The 15,987-nt window shown below is 47.1% G+C and overlaps 4 protein-coding genes across 5 annotated transcripts; 3 read left to right on the top strand and 1 right to left on the bottom strand.

The window, feature by feature from the left end:
* Positions 1-346: 346 nt before the first annotated feature.
* On the top strand, positions 347-6,635 carry LOC100827085 (transcription factor IIIA). 2 transcript variants are annotated; one of them, XM_003573216.4, is made up of 7 exons: positions 347-507; positions 2,650-2,793; positions 3,305-3,445; positions 5,072-5,351; positions 5,476-5,711; positions 5,819-5,962; positions 6,114-6,635. In XM_003573216.4, the coding sequence occupies exons 2-7, from the start codon at positions 2,650-2,652 to the stop codon at positions 6,303-6,305; spliced, it is 1,137 nt and encodes a 378-aa protein (XP_003573264.1). In that variant the 5' UTR covers positions 347-507; the 3' UTR covers positions 6,306-6,635. The 2 variants fall into 2 exon arrangements, with proteins under 2 accessions (XP_003573264.1, XP_010233704.1); XM_010235402.3 differs by lacking the exon at positions 347-507 and adding an exon at positions 2,076-2,215 and having other exon boundaries at positions 6,114-6,631.
* On the top strand, positions 514-2,211 carry LOC112268507 (pentatricopeptide repeat-containing protein At2g22410, mitochondrial-like). Its single transcript, XM_024461933.1, has one exon. The coding sequence runs from the start codon at positions 631-633 to the stop codon at positions 2,209-2,211; it is 1,581 nt and encodes a 526-aa protein (XP_024317701.1). The 5' UTR covers positions 514-630.
* A 1,800-nt stretch (positions 6,636-8,435) lies between the features above and the next one.
* Positions 8,436-12,458, top strand: LOC100841864 (heat shock 70 kDa protein BIP1). Its single transcript, XM_003573178.4, has 8 exons — positions 8,436-8,610; positions 9,391-9,658; positions 9,745-9,959; positions 10,047-10,289; positions 10,663-11,142; positions 11,232-11,386; positions 11,471-11,553; positions 11,644-12,458. The coding sequence occupies exons 1-8, from the start codon at positions 8,562-8,564 to the stop codon at positions 12,146-12,148; spliced, it is 1,998 nt and encodes a 665-aa protein (XP_003573226.1). The 5' UTR covers positions 8,436-8,561; the 3' UTR covers positions 12,149-12,458.
* A 601-nt stretch (positions 12,459-13,059) lies between these two features.
* On the bottom strand, positions 13,060-15,662 carry LOC100846426 (catalase isozyme 2). Its single transcript, XM_003573193.4, has 4 exons — positions 15,502-15,662; positions 14,366-15,166; positions 13,605-14,219; positions 13,060-13,475 (listed from the first exon to the last, which is right to left on the bottom strand). The coding sequence occupies exons 1-4, from the start codon at positions 15,514-15,516 to the stop codon at positions 13,416-13,418; spliced, it is 1,491 nt and encodes a 496-aa protein (XP_003573241.1). The 5' UTR covers positions 15,517-15,662; the 3' UTR covers positions 13,060-13,415.
* Positions 15,663-15,987: the final 325 nt, after the last annotated feature.

The raw sequence follows: 15,987 nt of genomic DNA, 5'->3' as shown, positions 1-15,987 counted from the left end.
ATAATACGAAAAGGGGAACGGAGCTAAATCCGAAGAACATGCAACTTCCTTCTTTCGAATGAGCCAAAGCTCTCTTTTTTGCTGGCTAAGAAAAACACACACATGAAAAACGAACTACAGTCACTTTTGGATATAGCCATCATCCCAAAAACGGATGGAGAATGGGGGAAGGAGAAGCTTGTTCATGCTTTGAGAAAGAGATCGTCGTCAGGATACGAGGCCTGGGCCCATTCATTGTCAGCCCATTAGGCCTGTCAGGATACGAGGCCTGGGCCCATTCATTGTCAGCCCGTTACGCCGAGGCGCGCTAGGGTTTTTTATCGACCAACCTCTATGAAAGCACGAAGCAAACCTCTTCTCCGCCACTCTCCTCGCCCGCCGCCTCGCCCTCTTGCCAGCTACCTCCTCAGCCTGCCGTCCGCCGGCGCTACCGCTGCCGCTGCCGCTCCCTTCGTTAACCCCATCGCCTCCCTGCTGTCCCCGCAACCTCGGACACCAGCTTTCGAGGTACGAGCTCTTGACTCATTCCACTGATTGATGAGATTTAGTAGTCCCAAGCTAGCCTTCGCAAGTTCGTTCTGGGTCAACCGTGGCACCGCACTAACCTAGATCCCGCCATTCTAGAGGTGGATGAACCGTAGCATCTGCCACCACCTCCTAGCCCACTGCTGCAAATCGATAAGGGAGCTCGAGCAGATCCACGCTGGGGCCCTCGTCCATGGCCTCCACCCTGGCAACCAGTCCGTCTCCTGTAAGATGTTCCGGTCCTACGCCGACCTCGGCCGCGCCGCCGACGCGCGCAGGCTCTTCGGCGAGATCCCGGAACCCGACCTCGTCTCCCTCACTAGCCTCATGTCGCTCCACCTCCAGTTGAACCAGCATCGCGAGGCCATGTGGCTGTTCTCGCGTGTCGTGGCCTCCGGAGTCCACCGGCCGGACGGGTTCGCTGTTGTCGGCGCGCTTTCGGCCTCCGGCGGGGTCGGGGATCTGCGGGCTGGTGAGGCGCTGCACGGCATGATTTTCCGGTGCGGGTTGGGGTCGGAGCCGGTCGTTGGCAATGCCTTGGTTGATATGTATAGTCGGTGCGGGAGGTTTGAGGGTGCGGTGGCGGTGTTTGAGGAAATGGCTGTGAAGGATCATGTTACCTGGGGTAGCATGCTGCATGGGTATATTAAGTGTGTCGGTGTGGATTCAGCATTGTCCTTCTTTGATCAAATGCCTATGAAGAGTGTGGTTTCGTGGACAGCGTTGATCACCGGCCATGTCCAGGCCAAGAACCCTATACGAGCTCTAGAGCTCTTTGGTAGGATGGTGCTTGAGGGCCACCGTCCTACTCATTTTACGATCGTAGGCGTGCTATCAGCTTGTGCTGACATTGGCGCTCTAGATCTAGGACGTGTAATTCATGGATATGGTAGCAAATTTAATGTCAGCACAAATATAATTGTTAGCAATGCCCTGATGGACATGTACGCAAAGAGTGGAAGCATAGAGATGGCATTTGCTGTGTTTGAAGAAGTACCCTTGAAGGATGCATTCACGTGGACAACGATGATCTCGAGTTTCACTGTCCAGGGTGATGGCAGCAAAGCTCTGGAGCTCTTTGGTGACATGCTAAGGTCTGGGATAGTCCCAAATAGCGTGACCTTTGTCTCAGTTTTATCAGCGTGCAGCCATGCTGGATTGATACAACAGGGCAAGGAGTTATTTGATAAAATGCGTGGTACCTACAATATCAATCCCCAGCTTGAGCACTATGGATGCATGGTTGATTTGTTAGGACGGGGTGGACTACTAGAGGAAGCAGAAGCCCTGATATATGATATGGATGTGGAACCTGATGTTGTTATATGGAGGTCACTTCTTAGTGCATGCCTTGTCCATGGCAATGATAGATTAGCTGAGATTGCTGGGAAGGAAATTATAAAGAGAGAACCAGGGGACGATGGGGTTTATGTTCTTCTCTGGAACATATATGCCTCATCTGATAAACGGAAAGAAGCTCTGGATATGAGGAATCAAATGTTGATGAGGAAAGTATTTAAAAAGCCAGGGTGCAGTTGGATTGAAGTTGATGGGGGTGTACATGAATTCTTGGTAGAAGACAAAACACATGCTGCTAGAAGGGAAATCTATGAAACCTTGAATGAAATCAATAGGCACTTAAAGATGGATCTTAGAGTCTTTGCTGATGGGGAACTCTTATTCTAAATATGTATGCTGACCATTTTTTCATTGATTACTTGTATGAAAGAATTTCTAACCAGTTTTATTACCCTGAAATAGTCTTGTAGTATAGTACTGTGATTAATTTACTGTTGAAATCATTACAAATTCTCTTGTAATTATGAATCAAATTTTTGCTATTTTTTCTACAAATCTAGGGTAAGTGCATTAGATTTTTTGTTTATTGGGTTCTCACTATCCAGGAAATCATTGATAACCATTGAAGCTATTTCACTTGAAAAAATCATGCAATATTTGTATTTTGATTGGTGACATTGGCATAAAGGGTGGCATACAATTACACATGCCGCTTTCAGTTCTGTACTTGTTTCTAGTCATTTTTCTCAGCCATCTTATTCTATCTGTATAGTGTACCTTGTATTTTTCATCAAGTATCTAATTCTCTGTTTCACCTATTTTTAGATGTCTTCTGGAGATGAGATCAGTGGAGATGAAATGGTTGAAGAGACACATTGCAGAGATATTAGGCGCTACAAATGTGAATTTTGCACTGTTATAAGGTCCAAGAAATGTCTCATCAGAGCTCACATGGTTGCTCATCACAAGGTACACTATTTTCAGATATTTTCGGCACATTGGACTGTTCACGCCTTTGTTCTTCAAGGTGACCTGTGCCTTCTTTTTTCTAAATTTTGTTGATATATAGGCATCTCTTCTCTGGATTATGCCCTGTTTGACAGATTTGTAAATATCCTGTCCATTTCAAAATATAAGTGCCTTCCTTTGACATGCACACAGACCAAGAAAGTACTAATCTAATACATATAATATTACAACCATTTTTACTGCTATAGGTACAACCATAGATACCTTCAAATGGGAAGTCGACCTCAATGACCTTGTCTGTTCTGTAGCTCGTAGACCATGTTCCTTTTTATGTGTTGTACTGAGTAAATCTAGTCATCCGACTCTTACGCTTATTGGTTTTTTATTACGTGTATGAATTTTTTTCTCAATCACTACATCTTCTTTCTTCTATGTTTCCTTCTATATTTTTTCACCCTGTTCAGAAAATATATTACATTGCTGATAATTTGTCTCGACAATTTATCCTTAGGATGAGCTGGAAATATCAGAAATCTACAACTCAGACGGGGAAAAGATTATTCAAGAGGATGAACCAACCTGTGAAGAGTGTGGAGCTTCTTTCCAGAAACCAGCTCATCTGAAGCAGCACATGCAAAGTCATTCCAAAGAGGTTGGTATTTCTCATTTATGTACAGTAAATGAACCGATCATTTTAACCGTAGAACAACTGGTTGCTCACCATGATGCGTCTAATTTCAATCAATAATATCATAACACGGTACATTTTTCCTGTATTTTCTGCATCTGCAGATCTGGCTGTCAAACAAATTGTTTATTCTATGCAATTCTCTAATTATAACTGTTTTGCAGGGTTTTTAGATACTTAACCGTGTGAAGCATTGGATCCCATTTAAAGAACTCCAAAATGCGTTGAGGCACATTTTAATCTTGGTTGGACTAGTAACAGGTTGGGGTGACCTCCTGTGAAGCTCCATCAAGATTGCCTCCATCACGCCCATTAAGGAGGTCTGTCATTGTTTATGCGTTCATTACATAACTTCACATGATAATGTGTATAATGTTTTGCTTCTGTTTGTTTCCATTGAAGTTACATTTTGCCCCTTTTTGTGTCCTTACTAAGAACATGCTTGCTGAATCGTACTTCTATCTATTGACTTGTGCATGCAATATGTTTGAGTTTCATTAGTGAAGAAATGGCTAGTCTGTAACAACTATATGTGCAAATGATCAACTGTCTATGGAGCATGAAAGCATTGAAACTGCTTTGTCGTTAGCTGGATTATTATATGTTTGTGATGTTGAACATTTTTTAATGGATCCATTCACTGAATTTGGAGGACATCTATCTTCTTATTTCTACTGTCCTCTTTCTCATTAGTTCTGTGGGCCCCAGGCTTCTGGGATCCTTAGTTGGAGTAAAGATCTGATCCGAAATCAAAATGCCATCTCAGAAAGCTTGGACCTTATATGAGAGGTTTTTGGCTCGTTATGGTGTTGATATCTTATTCGTCAGATATTTTCTCAACTATTAAGCATTAGATGTGTCGTGGATCTGTTGGAGGTAAGGGTGGCAATACCCTTATTTTATCCTGCTATCTCAGTGAGCTTCCTTATGGGAGCTTTGCAAAGAGTGTGAAGATCCAATATCAAAATGTCGTCTCAGAAAGCTAGCACCATTCTTCATAGGTTCTCAGCTCGCTATGGTGACAATAGCTTATTTTTCATATTATTTTTTAAGCTACTAAGCACTAGTTGCTCCATGGATTCTTTGGAGATAAGGGTGCCAATACCCTTATTTTATCCTGCTATCTCTTGGTGAGCTTCCTTATGGGAGCTTAGCTAAGAGTTAGGGAATCCAATATCAAAATGTCGTCTCAGAAAGCTAGCACCATTCTTCATTGGTTCTCAGCTCGCTATGGTGACAATACTCATATCACTGGACTTTGGGAGGTAATTTTTATTCGAGATAAAAAAAACAAGTGAGGAACTTGGATCAGTTAATTCTGTGTTATGTATTTATTTGATGAGTTTTATTTCTGTGCCCAGTTTCCTTCTAAAATGTTGTGAATGTTTGTCTCAGACGATAGTTCTATTGGCCATGTGACTTTCTTTTGGTTAAGTGTCTGGTCGGCAGTTCTCATGTAGTTGTTTAATTAAGTGTTAAGGTTCAAGTGTTTGAGATTGTGAAGATATGTATCACTGTTTACAATACATGAAACCACTCGCCTTTATGCAATTGTTTCAGTTCAGACTCATTTTTCCTCTTTGACTGCAGAGGTCTTCTGTGTGCCCACTTGAAGACTGTCCCTTCAGCTATATAAGGAAAGATCACTTGAACCGGCATATGCTTAAGCATGAGGGGAAGTTGTTCACTTGCCCTATGGAAGGTTGCGACAAGAGGTTCAGCATCAAGGCAAATGTGCAAAGGCATGTGAAGGAAATGCACGAGGTTGAAAATGACACTAAAAGCAACCAGCAGTTTGTTTGCAAGGAGGAGGGCTGTAACAAAGCTTTTAAGTATGCTTCGAAGCTGAAGAAACATGAGGAGTCGCATGGTATGTTATGTACTCAATGCTAATAGCACATTCGTTGTTATTCTTTATGCCTATCCATGATTTATTTTTATCACCAGCTTATGGTATGTTGAAATTGGATATCATTTTTGTTATATTCTGGCAGTTAAATTGGACTACGTAGAAGTAGTCTGCTGTGAAGAGGGCTGCATGAAAACATTCACAAATGTTGAATGTCTGAGAGCTCATAACCAGTCTTTCCATCAATATATCCAATGTGATATATGTGGGGAAAAACACCTGAAGAAGAACATTAAAAGGCACCTTCGAGCCCATGATACGGCGGTTCCTACAGAAAGGATTAAATGCACCTTTGAGGACTGTGAATGTTCCTTTTCCAATGTAAGACTAAGACCCACCTACTTGCTGATACCTCTTTTTTTTCCTTCCACTAGTTTTATAAATTTATATTTTCAACTGAAATTGGTATTTGCTTCTTTCCATTGCAGAAATCAAATCTGACCAAGCATATGAAGGCATGCCATGATCAAATCAGACCTTTTGCATGTCGATTTGCGGGGTGTGGCAAGGAGTTCACCTACAAGCATGTCAGGGACAATCATGAGAAATCCAGTGCCCATGTATACGTAGAGGTGAGTATTGTGAGCTGTTCTGTATGATCTACAAACTCGACATGTTCCTTGCCTGAATGTTTCAAGTGTCCTGGACTGAATGGTCAAACTGGTGAAGTCTTATATGCTCTTACTGCCCAAATCATGTGGATGACGTTCTAGCCTTTTGCAGGGTGACTTCGCAGAGATGGCCGAGCAATTGCGCTCGCGTCCAAGAGGTGGGCGGAAGAGGACAGCTGTGACGGTCGAAACACTGACCCGCAAGAGGGTGACCATGCCTGGTGAGGCCGTGTCGCTTGAAGATGGAACGGAGTACATGAGGTGGTTGCTCTCTGGTGGGGATGAATCCAGACCCGCTGAGTAACCACACTTTGTCTTGCAGTGCCAGACTTGGCAGTACATTGGGAGGTTGTCGTACAGTTTTTTTGGTCAAACTACTGAAGGTGGTGTGGTTAAATGAGGGTTGTGATTATATCTAAGTAATGTAGTACGTGTGATCTCAACATAACAGTGTAGCGGTCAACTAGTATGAGGTTGCAAAGTCGATAATTATTAGGTTTAGTGTCCCGTTCGAGCATTTCAACTTTCAAGGGAAATTGTATGTTTGTTTGTCTAGTATTGCCCTTCAAATGAAACTACGATCCTGTTGATTCCTTGTCAATGCCAGTTTTTTAATCAGATGGTATTATATAGCCGTTTCTCTGAGTAAGATGCATGAGCAATTTAACGTTTACTGTTGGAGCTTAAGCTGGGGCAGTGTCACAAATTCGAGATTTTAATCTGGAATTCTCACAGAAGTAAATCTGGATTATATTGCTGATAAAATATGCTCCACAAATTATGCACTTTTAAAGTTTTTAAGTTACAAATAGTACCTGTGAAACAAAAAAAGAGTAAAGTGCACCGCTAGTTCTTTGACTTGGGGCACATTTCAATCCTTTCATTTGCAAATTGTTAAATCGTTCCATGAAATTTGGTATTTCGGTTTAGCTTTTGGTATTTGGGTTCAGTTTAGTTTGAATCCTTGCTCGTTTGGAGTGCGCTGTTTGCCACTTCGGCTTGCTGAATAGGATGGGATGCGCGCATCGTGCAAGCGAGGGATGCTATACCAAAATATTGAGGGCCAATGTGATTTTTGATGGTTTTGGTAGCTTGCCGAAAATTGATTTTCAACCAAGCAAGGATCAAAGTTTTGGTTAATGAGTCACTATCCAAACATGTTCGCCATGCTTTTTAAAATTGTAGATTGTAAAACGGGTGCAAAAATATATTTTTGATTGTGGAACGTCTGTGATCAGTTATCGATGCAAATTATGTGTCAGTTGCGCCTCTACTCTACCAGCCGAACACCAACATGGCGATCTTGGTGTAGATGCTCGACAGGTTAATATTGGTGATACCGTACCTGTAGGCATTGCAGAAGGAGAAGACAAGTGGTGCGAGTTAGGTGAGCGCCACACAGTAATGCAAGTTTAATAGACCGAGTTGGTCATTTAAAGGACTGACATTGTAGGAGTGTATTTAAAGTTGATGGACATTTGTGCCAACTTAAAAGACTAGCATTCTATGTTCTAATATTTATGACTACTAGTTGTTGCAAAGAAGAACATGCAACGGACAGGGAGCACGAGACAACGTTAAGCAAAGCAAAATGTCTCCAACAAGATAAGACAGCCGTTACTAATAGCATGCCACGTCAGCATTTGGACGACATGTAAGAGAAGAAAACGTAACGGTTACTTGGAGAGCGACAACTTGCACGTGTGCCGCTTTTGCCCCTAGCGAGACCTAAGTTCTCCCTCATTTCCTTTAAGATCCGCGCACGTACCGCTTCGCATCCTATGCTCGCATTAACTGCAGTAGCCCGCATCATGCATGGCGCCATGCAGCTCGCGGCTCATCGCCTGCCAGAAAATTGGCTACGTAGCGAAGAATGTTTGTCTACTGAAGACACCATTGTTATCTAAAATCTCATCTTGTGAGCTTCACAACTCCGAAATCGAAATCCACAGGTTACTTTTTCGGTTTAGTTACAACTCATAGAAATGATTTCTTGAAAGGCTCATTCCTATAGATCAATTGAAATACCCTATTTTCTCTGATCAATGGCAACAGTAGCAAGCCCTTGTTTGGGATGCCCTAAAGCAAGACCAGAGCACCTAAACCCTGACCCCACATGTCATCCGGAAGCCGGTACCGACCGGCAACGAACTCTCTACGCTAAACTTCCAGAAAGCGCGAGGGGCGAGCAAAAGCCACGAGACACAGCCAATGGCAGCGCTCCACGTGGGGGGGAAGTTGCCATCGTGGCCGTCGGATGGGAGCCTACAGACGGCCGCGGCAACCCCAGCGCAGAAGGCCGCCCCGATTGGCCCGGTCCTCCACGTGTCCGCTCCCTATTCGTCCACCTCGGACCCATGACGTTCCGGCCACCGCGACGAAGAGAGAAGGGAGATCTCGCCACCCAGCCCGGTATAAATCTCTCTCACGGACTCCAGGGAACTCCCAGCCGGCCTTAAAACTCAAACCCACTTCCGGGAACCCAGAAGCGGAGAGAAGAGAGATCAAACTACGCGAAGGCGGAAGGGAAGAGAAGCGTCGAGGGCGAATCGCGGTGGCGATGGATCGGGTCCGCGGGTCCCTGCTCCTGCTCGGCGTCCTGCTCGCAGGTGCGATCTCGCGCTGTTTTGTTTGGTTGTTTAGTTTTTATGCTTGGATCTGTTGGTTGTGGGCTAGATGCTTAGATCTGTGTGTTTTGAGATGGTGGCTCGAGGTGGAGCTCGATCCCGAGGCCGCGAGGCGTTTGAGGATGAGATGATCCCGTCGGGGCTCGGCTTGGGGAGGCTCGAGGTTTCGGCGGCGGCGAAAGCCGGTGGATCGGGGGTGTTCTGGTTAGGACGGCGCGCCATTTGAGCGGGTTGTTTGACGAGCTCCGTTGATTTAGGAACGCGAACTAGCAATTCCTGTGATTTACTTGGGGGTTCACGGTCTGTTGTAGGAATTGCGCGCCTTGATCCATTGTTCGCGGGTGTTTTAGTCCCGTGGCGAGCAGGGGTTGATTTTTTTGCTGTCAGATGTTCTCCAAACTGAGCTGCTGCAGACGACCTAGTTTTCGTGCTAGAGATAGATGTGAAATTGTTGCATTGGTGCTGCGATCTGGCCTTGGTGGTGATAGGAATGCTGTTAGTGGTTCGCTATTCCGCATGATAACCTAGGATTTTTGTTGAGTAATGAGAGCTTTGTATGATTATGTCGTTGTAGGGACACTACACATTAATTATTCTGATCCAGGGGGAATGGTAATAAGCGAAGGAGGCCGCCGAATTTAATCTTACGGATATGAACTGAATTATGTCGTTTTGAATTGTTGAGCTGTATGCGTGCTGATTCGAGATTGTGTTAATGGAGAGGATCATGTTGCTTATCTACTTGCGTCTCGGTTTTTGCAGGATCGCTGTTTGCATTTTCTGCTGCAAAGGAGGAGGCCAAGAAGCTCGGTACTGTGATCGGTATCGATCTTGGTACGACCTACTCGTGTGTCGGTGTGTACAAGAATGGTCATGTCGAGATTATCGCCAATGACCAGGGTAACCGTATCACGCCCTCATGGGTCGGGTTCACCGATAGCGAGAGGCTCATCGGTGAGGCTGCCAAGAACCAGGCAGCTGTCAACCCTGAGAGGACCATCTTCGACGTGAAGCGTCTCATTGGAAGAAAGTAATACCGCTTTCCCATTTATGTGCTCTTGTTTGGTGTTGATGAGATTTAGTGAGTGGTGACTGAGCTGTAACATTCCTCTTCAGGTTTGAGGACAAGGAAGTGCAGAGGGACATGAAACTTGTCCCCTACAAGATTGTCAACAGGGATGGGAAGCCTTACATTCAGGTCAAGATCAAGGATGGTGAGAACAAGGTCTTCAGCCCTGAGGAAATCAGTGCCATGATTCTTGGAAAGATGAAGGAGACTGCCGAGGCATACCTTGGGAAGAAGATCAATGACGCTGTCGTCACTGTTCCTGGTTAGTAATGGTGCCATTCATATTGTCACTCAGAATTGTTGAGTCTATATGTTTGTCATTGCTCACTAATACTTTTCCTGTTTTCAGCTTACTTCAATGATGCCCAGAGGCAGGCGACCAAGGATGCTGGTGTGATTGCTGGCCTTAATGTTGCTAGGATCATCAATGAGCCTACCGCTGCTGCTATTGCCTATGGTTTGGACAAGAAGGGTGGTGAGAAGAACATCCTTGTCTTTGACCTTGGTGGTGGCACTTTCGATGTCAGTATCTTGACCATTGACAACGGTGTGTTTGAGGTGTTGGCCACCAACGGTGACACCCATCTTGGAGGTATAGCATATCTTCTTCGTCATTTTCTACTATATTCTATCTTCTTCGTCGTTTTCTACTAAATTCTTTCATATTGCCGTTAGCGACTTACTAAAAACTGCATATAGACAATATAATGCTGCTGATTACGGTAATGTTACTTGTTAAATAAGGAAATAATGTTGTACAGATAGTCGCTAGCCAGATAGTCGGTCCAGATTATTTTAATACTTCGTCTTGGCAATTTCACACAAGCTATTTGCATTAGAATGCCGTGATACATTGCTGTCCTTCTTGACAAGGATACTCATGATTAGTTTCTCTTGTCATTAGCTGTGAGTTGTGCATTGTACTATTGGCCAATACATGACATTGAGCTGTATAATCTCTTCAGGTGAGGATTTTGACCACAGGATCATGGAGTACTTCATCAAGTTGATCAAGAAGAAGTACAGCAAGGACATCAGCAAGGACAACCGTGCTCTTGGAAAGCTGAGGAGGGAAGCTGAGCGTGCCAAGAGAGCCCTCAGCAACCAGCACCAGGTCCGTGTTGAGATCGAGTCCCTCTTTGACGGGACTGATTTCTCAGAGCCACTGACCCGTGCCCGGTTTGAGGAGCTGAACAACGATCTGTTCCGCAAGACCATGGGACCTGTGAAGAAGGCCATGGATGATGCTGGCCTTGAGAAGAGCCAGATCCATGAGATTGTTCTTGTTGGTGGTAGCACTAGGATCCCCAAGGTCCAGCAGCTTCTCAGGGACTACTTTGAAGGCAAGGAGCCAAACAAGGGTGTGAACCCTGACGAGGCTGTTGCCTTTGGTGCGGCGGTGCAGGGAAGCATCTTGAGCGGCGAGGGTGGTGATGAAACCAAAGGTTCGAAGAATCTTCCTACTAAACTCTTCTTACCTGCTTGTTAATTGGAATCATTGTACTTACAGAAGCATGATTCGGTATTAATACAGATATCCTCCTTCTGGATGTGGCACCCCTGACCCTCGGTATCGAGACTGTTGGAGGAGTCATGACCAAGTTGATCCCCAGGAACACCGTCATCCCCACGAAGAAGTCACAGGTTTTCACCACCTACCAGGACCAGCAGACAACTGTCTCCATCCAGGTAACAAACAATGAACAACCTTCTTCCCTGTCTGAAAATTTTAACCGTCAGCTAGCTGGGAGCTAACTCTGCATATGTCTTCAGGTCTTTGAGGGAGAGCGCAGCATGACCAAGGACTGCCGTCTTCTCGGCAAGTTCGACCTTTCTGGCATTCCCCCGGCTCCAAGGTATGCTTAATTGTCAAAGACCAAACGATTACAATGTTGATTTGTTAAACCAGTGTGATTGATTTCGTGTTGTCATCTTGAACTCAACAGAGGCACTCCTCAAATTGAGGTCACCTTCGAGGTGGACGCCAACGGCATCCTGAACGTGAAGGCGGAGGACAAGGGCACAGGCAAGTCGGAGAAGATCACGATCACAAACGAGAAGGGGCGCCTGAGCCAGGAGGAGATCGACCGGATGGTGAAGGAGGCGGAGGAGTTCGCCGAGGAGGACAAGAAGGTGAAGGAGCGCATCGACGCCCGGAACCAGCTGGAGACGTACGTGTACAACATGAAGAACACGGTCGGCGACAAGGACAAGCTGGCCGACAAGCTGGAGAGCGAGGAGAAGGAGAAGGTGGAGGAGGCCCTCAAGGAGGCCCTGGAGTGGCTGGACGAGAACCAGTCGGCCGAGAAGGAGGACTACGAGGAGAAGCTCAAGGAGGTGGAGGCCGTCTGCAACCCCATCGTGTCCGCCGTCTACCAGAGGTCCGGCGGCGCTCCTGGCGGCGAGGACGGCGCAGGTGGCGTCGACGACGAGGAGCACGACGAGCTGTAGATGATGTGTCTGGCCTCGGTGAGAAGGGAACCAATTTTTGTAATGGTGTCAGGTTTACTTTAGAGGGGTTGGACAGAGATTTTTACTCCTATGGATAATGATGACTTGCTTTGGGTTGTTACTTCAGGGTAATTGGGATTTGGGAGGGTTTATTCTCTGCAGATACCAGAGCCTGCTACTGCTGCTAGTCTGTTGATGTTGGGAGCGTAGAGAACTGTTGCTACTTTTCCTTTTCTTGTTATTATTGTTGCTATAGCGGATTCGAATCAGGAATTTTATGTGAAGAAAAGAGGATGCTCTTTTTAATATCTGTCCCCCGTGTTGCCTTCTATCCTGCAGCTACAGATTGAGTGAGAGTCGAGAGAATGCTTTTTTTTTTAGCAGATTGAGAGAGTACTTTGATGAACCTCATTGGTTGGCACCGACTCATATAATCCTTCCTGGACGTGCAGCAGAATTAATTGGTTCTCTTGATTGAGATTGCAAAGACGACGTCTGAACTTACTCAAACCTCATCAGTCTAATCAATCAGTCCCAAGCCTTCCGAGAGAAATGGTTTCTTCCGTCATTACTTTTCTTCTATAAATAAAGATATTTATGCGGTGCCCAGTAGCGAAATGACTATGATTTCTTTGTCTTGTCCCCTCTGATTAGAACTAATCTTTGCTTCATTCACGGGTGAGCGTTGTCCCTAAGCAAATGCCTGCCGGGACGGAAGAGGAAAGGGAGATACTCTACTCGGGCTGTCCAAACTGAAGCTTATTTTCTTTCGCCTGCGTGCGCAACAGATTACTGATTTCGTCCCGGAAAATTTGTCAGAAACATGGCCATGTCTATGTTATCAACCAACAGAGAAATAGCCCTCATATCAGCTCCTAAGAAAGCTTAGACACCAACATGCACCAAGATAATTACGGAGTAGTCCATACAACGAGTTCCATAATACCATCATTTTTAGCTGTGGAGTAGACAGTACAAGTTACCGATACATATCAACAACGACGAGAAGATGATGACAATACACTGGCCGGCCTTGTTCCAAATTCCAAAGAAGGAAAAAAGGAAGACAAACACACAGTTGGCCACATGATCCATATACGTCAGATCTGGATCGATGTGGTCTCTTATTACCATCCTCCTGGTCCAGGGAGAAGAGCACAAAGCTTACGGCCATCCAGCTTAACATACTTTTATTTCCGACTGTCCCACAGCATATCCATCCATCCAATCCATGGCAGTCGATGCATATCCACTGTACTCTCATGGATCACATGCTCGGCTTCACGTTGAGCCGGTTCGCAACCTTCATCCCACACGACTTATCACACTGAAAAAGTAAATCAGATAAACATAAATACAACAAGAGTATGTTTTTCTGAACTGTTGATCAAATTTGAACAGAGACAAGAAATATCATATCAACGACATGGATAGGAGGGAGTATATATATACTGACCTGGGAGAGAAAGTTGACCCAGATAGCGCGGAGCTCATGGCTAACCTTGGGATGCCCCAAAGCATCCGCGAACCTCTTCACAAACCGGTCCTGCCGATCCGGCGCCCAGCTCCGGTACCTCTCCCCAGACTGCTGAAAATCGTTCTCCTTCTTGATCCTCGTCTTCTCCCTCTTCCCAACCACGGTCCTCACCGGCACCGGGAAGCACGCCGGCGCCGGCTCCGCCTGCTTGAGCGGCGCGTGGCGGGACGGGTAGTAGTCGACCTCCTCATCCCGGTGCATGAAGTTCATGGCGCCGTCGAAGTGCGCGTTGCGGTGGCCGCACTTGGGGGCGTTCACGGGGAGCATCAGGTAGTTTGGGCCGAGGCGGTAGCGCTGGGTGTCGGCGTAGGCGAAGACCCGGCATTGGAGCATCTTGTCGTCCGAGTAGTAGATCCCGGGCACGATCAGGCCTGGGCCGAAGGCGAGCTGCTCGTTCTCGTTGAAGAAGTTGTCCACGTTTCGGTCCAGGACCAGGCGGCCCACGGGCCGGAGTGGGAGGAGGTCTTCGGGCCAGGTCTTGGTATCGTCTAATGGGTCGAAGTCGTACTTGTCCTCCTCATCTGGGTCCATCACCTGCAGAGAAGAATTTGTTCGATGGAGTCAATTTTGGGGCAAATTTTTGGTGAGGTTTATTCAATTTTGAAGAATTTTTTGAAGATTGTTAGAAATTGAAAGGAATGGAATTTAAGGTTGTGGTGTGATGAGGATTGATGAGTAACCTGGACGAAGAGCTTCCACTCGGGGAAGTTGCCGGCGTCGATGGAGTCGTAGAGGTCCTGGGTGGCGTGGCTATGGTTCTTCCCGCCGACGAGCGTGGCCTCGTCGTCCATGAGGCAGCTGACCCCGCACGTGGGCTTCCAGTGGAACTTGACGTACTTGGACTTCCCTTCCCGTGTCACGAACGTGTAGGTGTTGACCCCGAAGCCTTCCATGTGGCGGTAATCGGTGGGGATGCCCACGTCATCAAACAAGAAGAAGAAGGTGTGGAGCGACTCGGGGAGGTGGGACAGGAAGTCGAACACGCGCCAGTACTCCTGGACGTGGGACCTCGGGTTGGGCTTGAAGGCGTGGATCACGTCGGGGAACTTGATCCCGTCGCGGATGAAGAAGACGGGGAAGTTGTTCCCCAAGAGGTCCCAGTTGCCCTCCCTCGTGTAGAACTTGACCGCGAAGCCCCGCGGGTCGCGGATCGTCTCGGGCGACCCGCGCTCGTGGATGACGGTGGAGAAGCGGACGATGACGGGGGTGCGGGCGCCCGGGGCGCGGAGGAAGTCGGCGCAGGTGAGGTCGGTGACGTCGTGGGTGCACTCGAAGAAGCCCTTGGCGGAGGCGCCCCGGGCGTGGACCACGCGCTCGGGGATCCTCTCGCGGGCGAAGTGGGCCACCTTCTCCAGAAGGTGGTAGTCCTCCAGCAGGATGGGCCCCCGGTGGCCCACCGTCAGCGCCTCGTTGTCGTTCCACACCGGTGCGCCGGCGTTGGTCGTCGTGGTCTTCTTGTCGAAGCTGCTCGACGGGCGGTACTGCAATGGATCCATGCAGGGGGAGCATTAAATTAACTGTGACCTCACCAGCTGCTGATCAAATCCGTTTCCAATTGAAAGACTAGAAAAATTAGTGGCAGTACTAGCTTGCTAGAGATCTGCACAATACAGAGTACTACTACAAACAACAAGCATGTAAACAATTTTCTTTTTGTAGAACTAAGCTCTGGTTCGAAAATAAACAAGTTCACGTTCATCTTCTCGAACTTAAAGGCACAAGAAGCGAAGCAGAGGGAGACGAGAAAATTAGCAGGGAACATAAAACAGAGGTTTTAAGCCTCTGAAGATCATCATCTCTAGCACAAGTAAACTACCTTGCAGGGATCCATCTTTTCTTCTTCTCCTCGGTGGAGCAGCTCAGCTCTGAGCTCAGGACGAGTGTGGCGACCTCACCCACACTCTGCTTCGTGCTTCCCCACCGAGTGAGCTCAAGCCGGTCTTAAATAACGCCGAGGCGGGGAGGTGGCGCGACCACTCCGGTGACCATACCGGCCCCGGGACCCCGGAGGACCAGACTCTGACACGCCGGGCCCAATAGGCGGCGTCTGCTGCTTCTGCTGGTACGGTGGGTGGGGTGGGCCCTTTCTGGTGAAGACAGGATAGGATAGGGGCTTGTCGTGGGCCGGGCCCGCCTCGTGTGGAAAACCCTGTAGCCCGATGTCTGCAGGTGCAGCAGCGTACAGCCTGGTAAGTGGTAACGCAAGCAGCCGTTGTTTGCTCTTCGTCGGTTCCTTGCAAATGCACAAATCCTGACAGCCTACGTCTCTGGCCCCCCGATCTCATCTCATCTATGCACTGCA

The sequence above is a fragment of the Brachypodium distachyon genome, chromosome 3, assembly GCF_000005505.3.
Source record: "Brachypodium distachyon strain Bd21 chromosome 3, Brachypodium_distachyon_v3.0, whole genome shotgun sequence".
NCBI classification, from domain to species: Eukaryota; Viridiplantae; Streptophyta; class Magnoliopsida; order Poales; family Poaceae; genus Brachypodium; species Brachypodium distachyon.
Note: the sequence above shows the minus strand (reverse complement) of the source record. Positions and strands in the feature narration are given on the sequence as shown.

What these genes read in the sequence shown, in the direction of transcription:
- LOC112268507 (XM_024461933.1), top strand. Translation starts at nt 631, where the DNA reads ATGAACCGTAGCATCTGCCACCACCTCCTAGCCCACTGCTGCAAATCG.
- LOC100841864 (XM_003573178.4), top strand. Translation starts at nt 8,562, where the DNA reads ATGGATCGGGTCCGCGGGTCCCTGCTCCTGCTCGGCGTCCTGCTCGCA. An exon ending in AAGCGTCTCATTGGAAGAAA is followed by an intron (nt 9,659 to 9,744) that starts GTAATACCGCTT and finishes ATTCCTCTTCAG; the next exon opens with GTTTGAGGACAAGGAAGTGC. An exon ending in AGACAACTGTCTCCATCCAG is followed by an intron (nt 11,387 to 11,470) that starts GTAACAAACAAT and finishes ATATGTCTTCAG; the next exon opens with GTCTTTGAGGGAGAGCGCAG.
- LOC100846426 (XM_003573193.4), bottom strand. An exon ending in AGTGGAAGCTCTTCGTCCAG is followed by an intron (nt 14,220 to 14,365) that starts GTTACTCATCAA and finishes TCTTCTCTGCAG; the next exon opens with GTGATGGACCCAGATGAGGA. An exon ending in GGGTCAACTTTCTCTCCCAG is followed by an intron (nt 13,476 to 13,604) that starts GTCAGTATATAT and finishes TTACTTTTTCAG; the next exon opens with TGTGATAAGTCGTGTGGGAT.
- LOC100827085 (XM_010235402.3), top strand. Translation starts at nt 2,192, where the DNA reads ATGGGGAACTCTTATTCTAAATAT. An exon ending in ACATGGTTGCTCATCACAAG is followed by an intron (nt 2,794 to 3,304) that starts GTACACTATTTT and finishes ATTTATCCTTAG; the next exon opens with GATGAGCTGGAAATATCAGA. An exon ending in TGCAAAGTCATTCCAAAGAG is followed by an intron (nt 3,446 to 5,071) that starts GTTGGTATTTCT and finishes CTTTGACTGCAG; the next exon opens with AGGTCTTCTGTGTGCCCACT.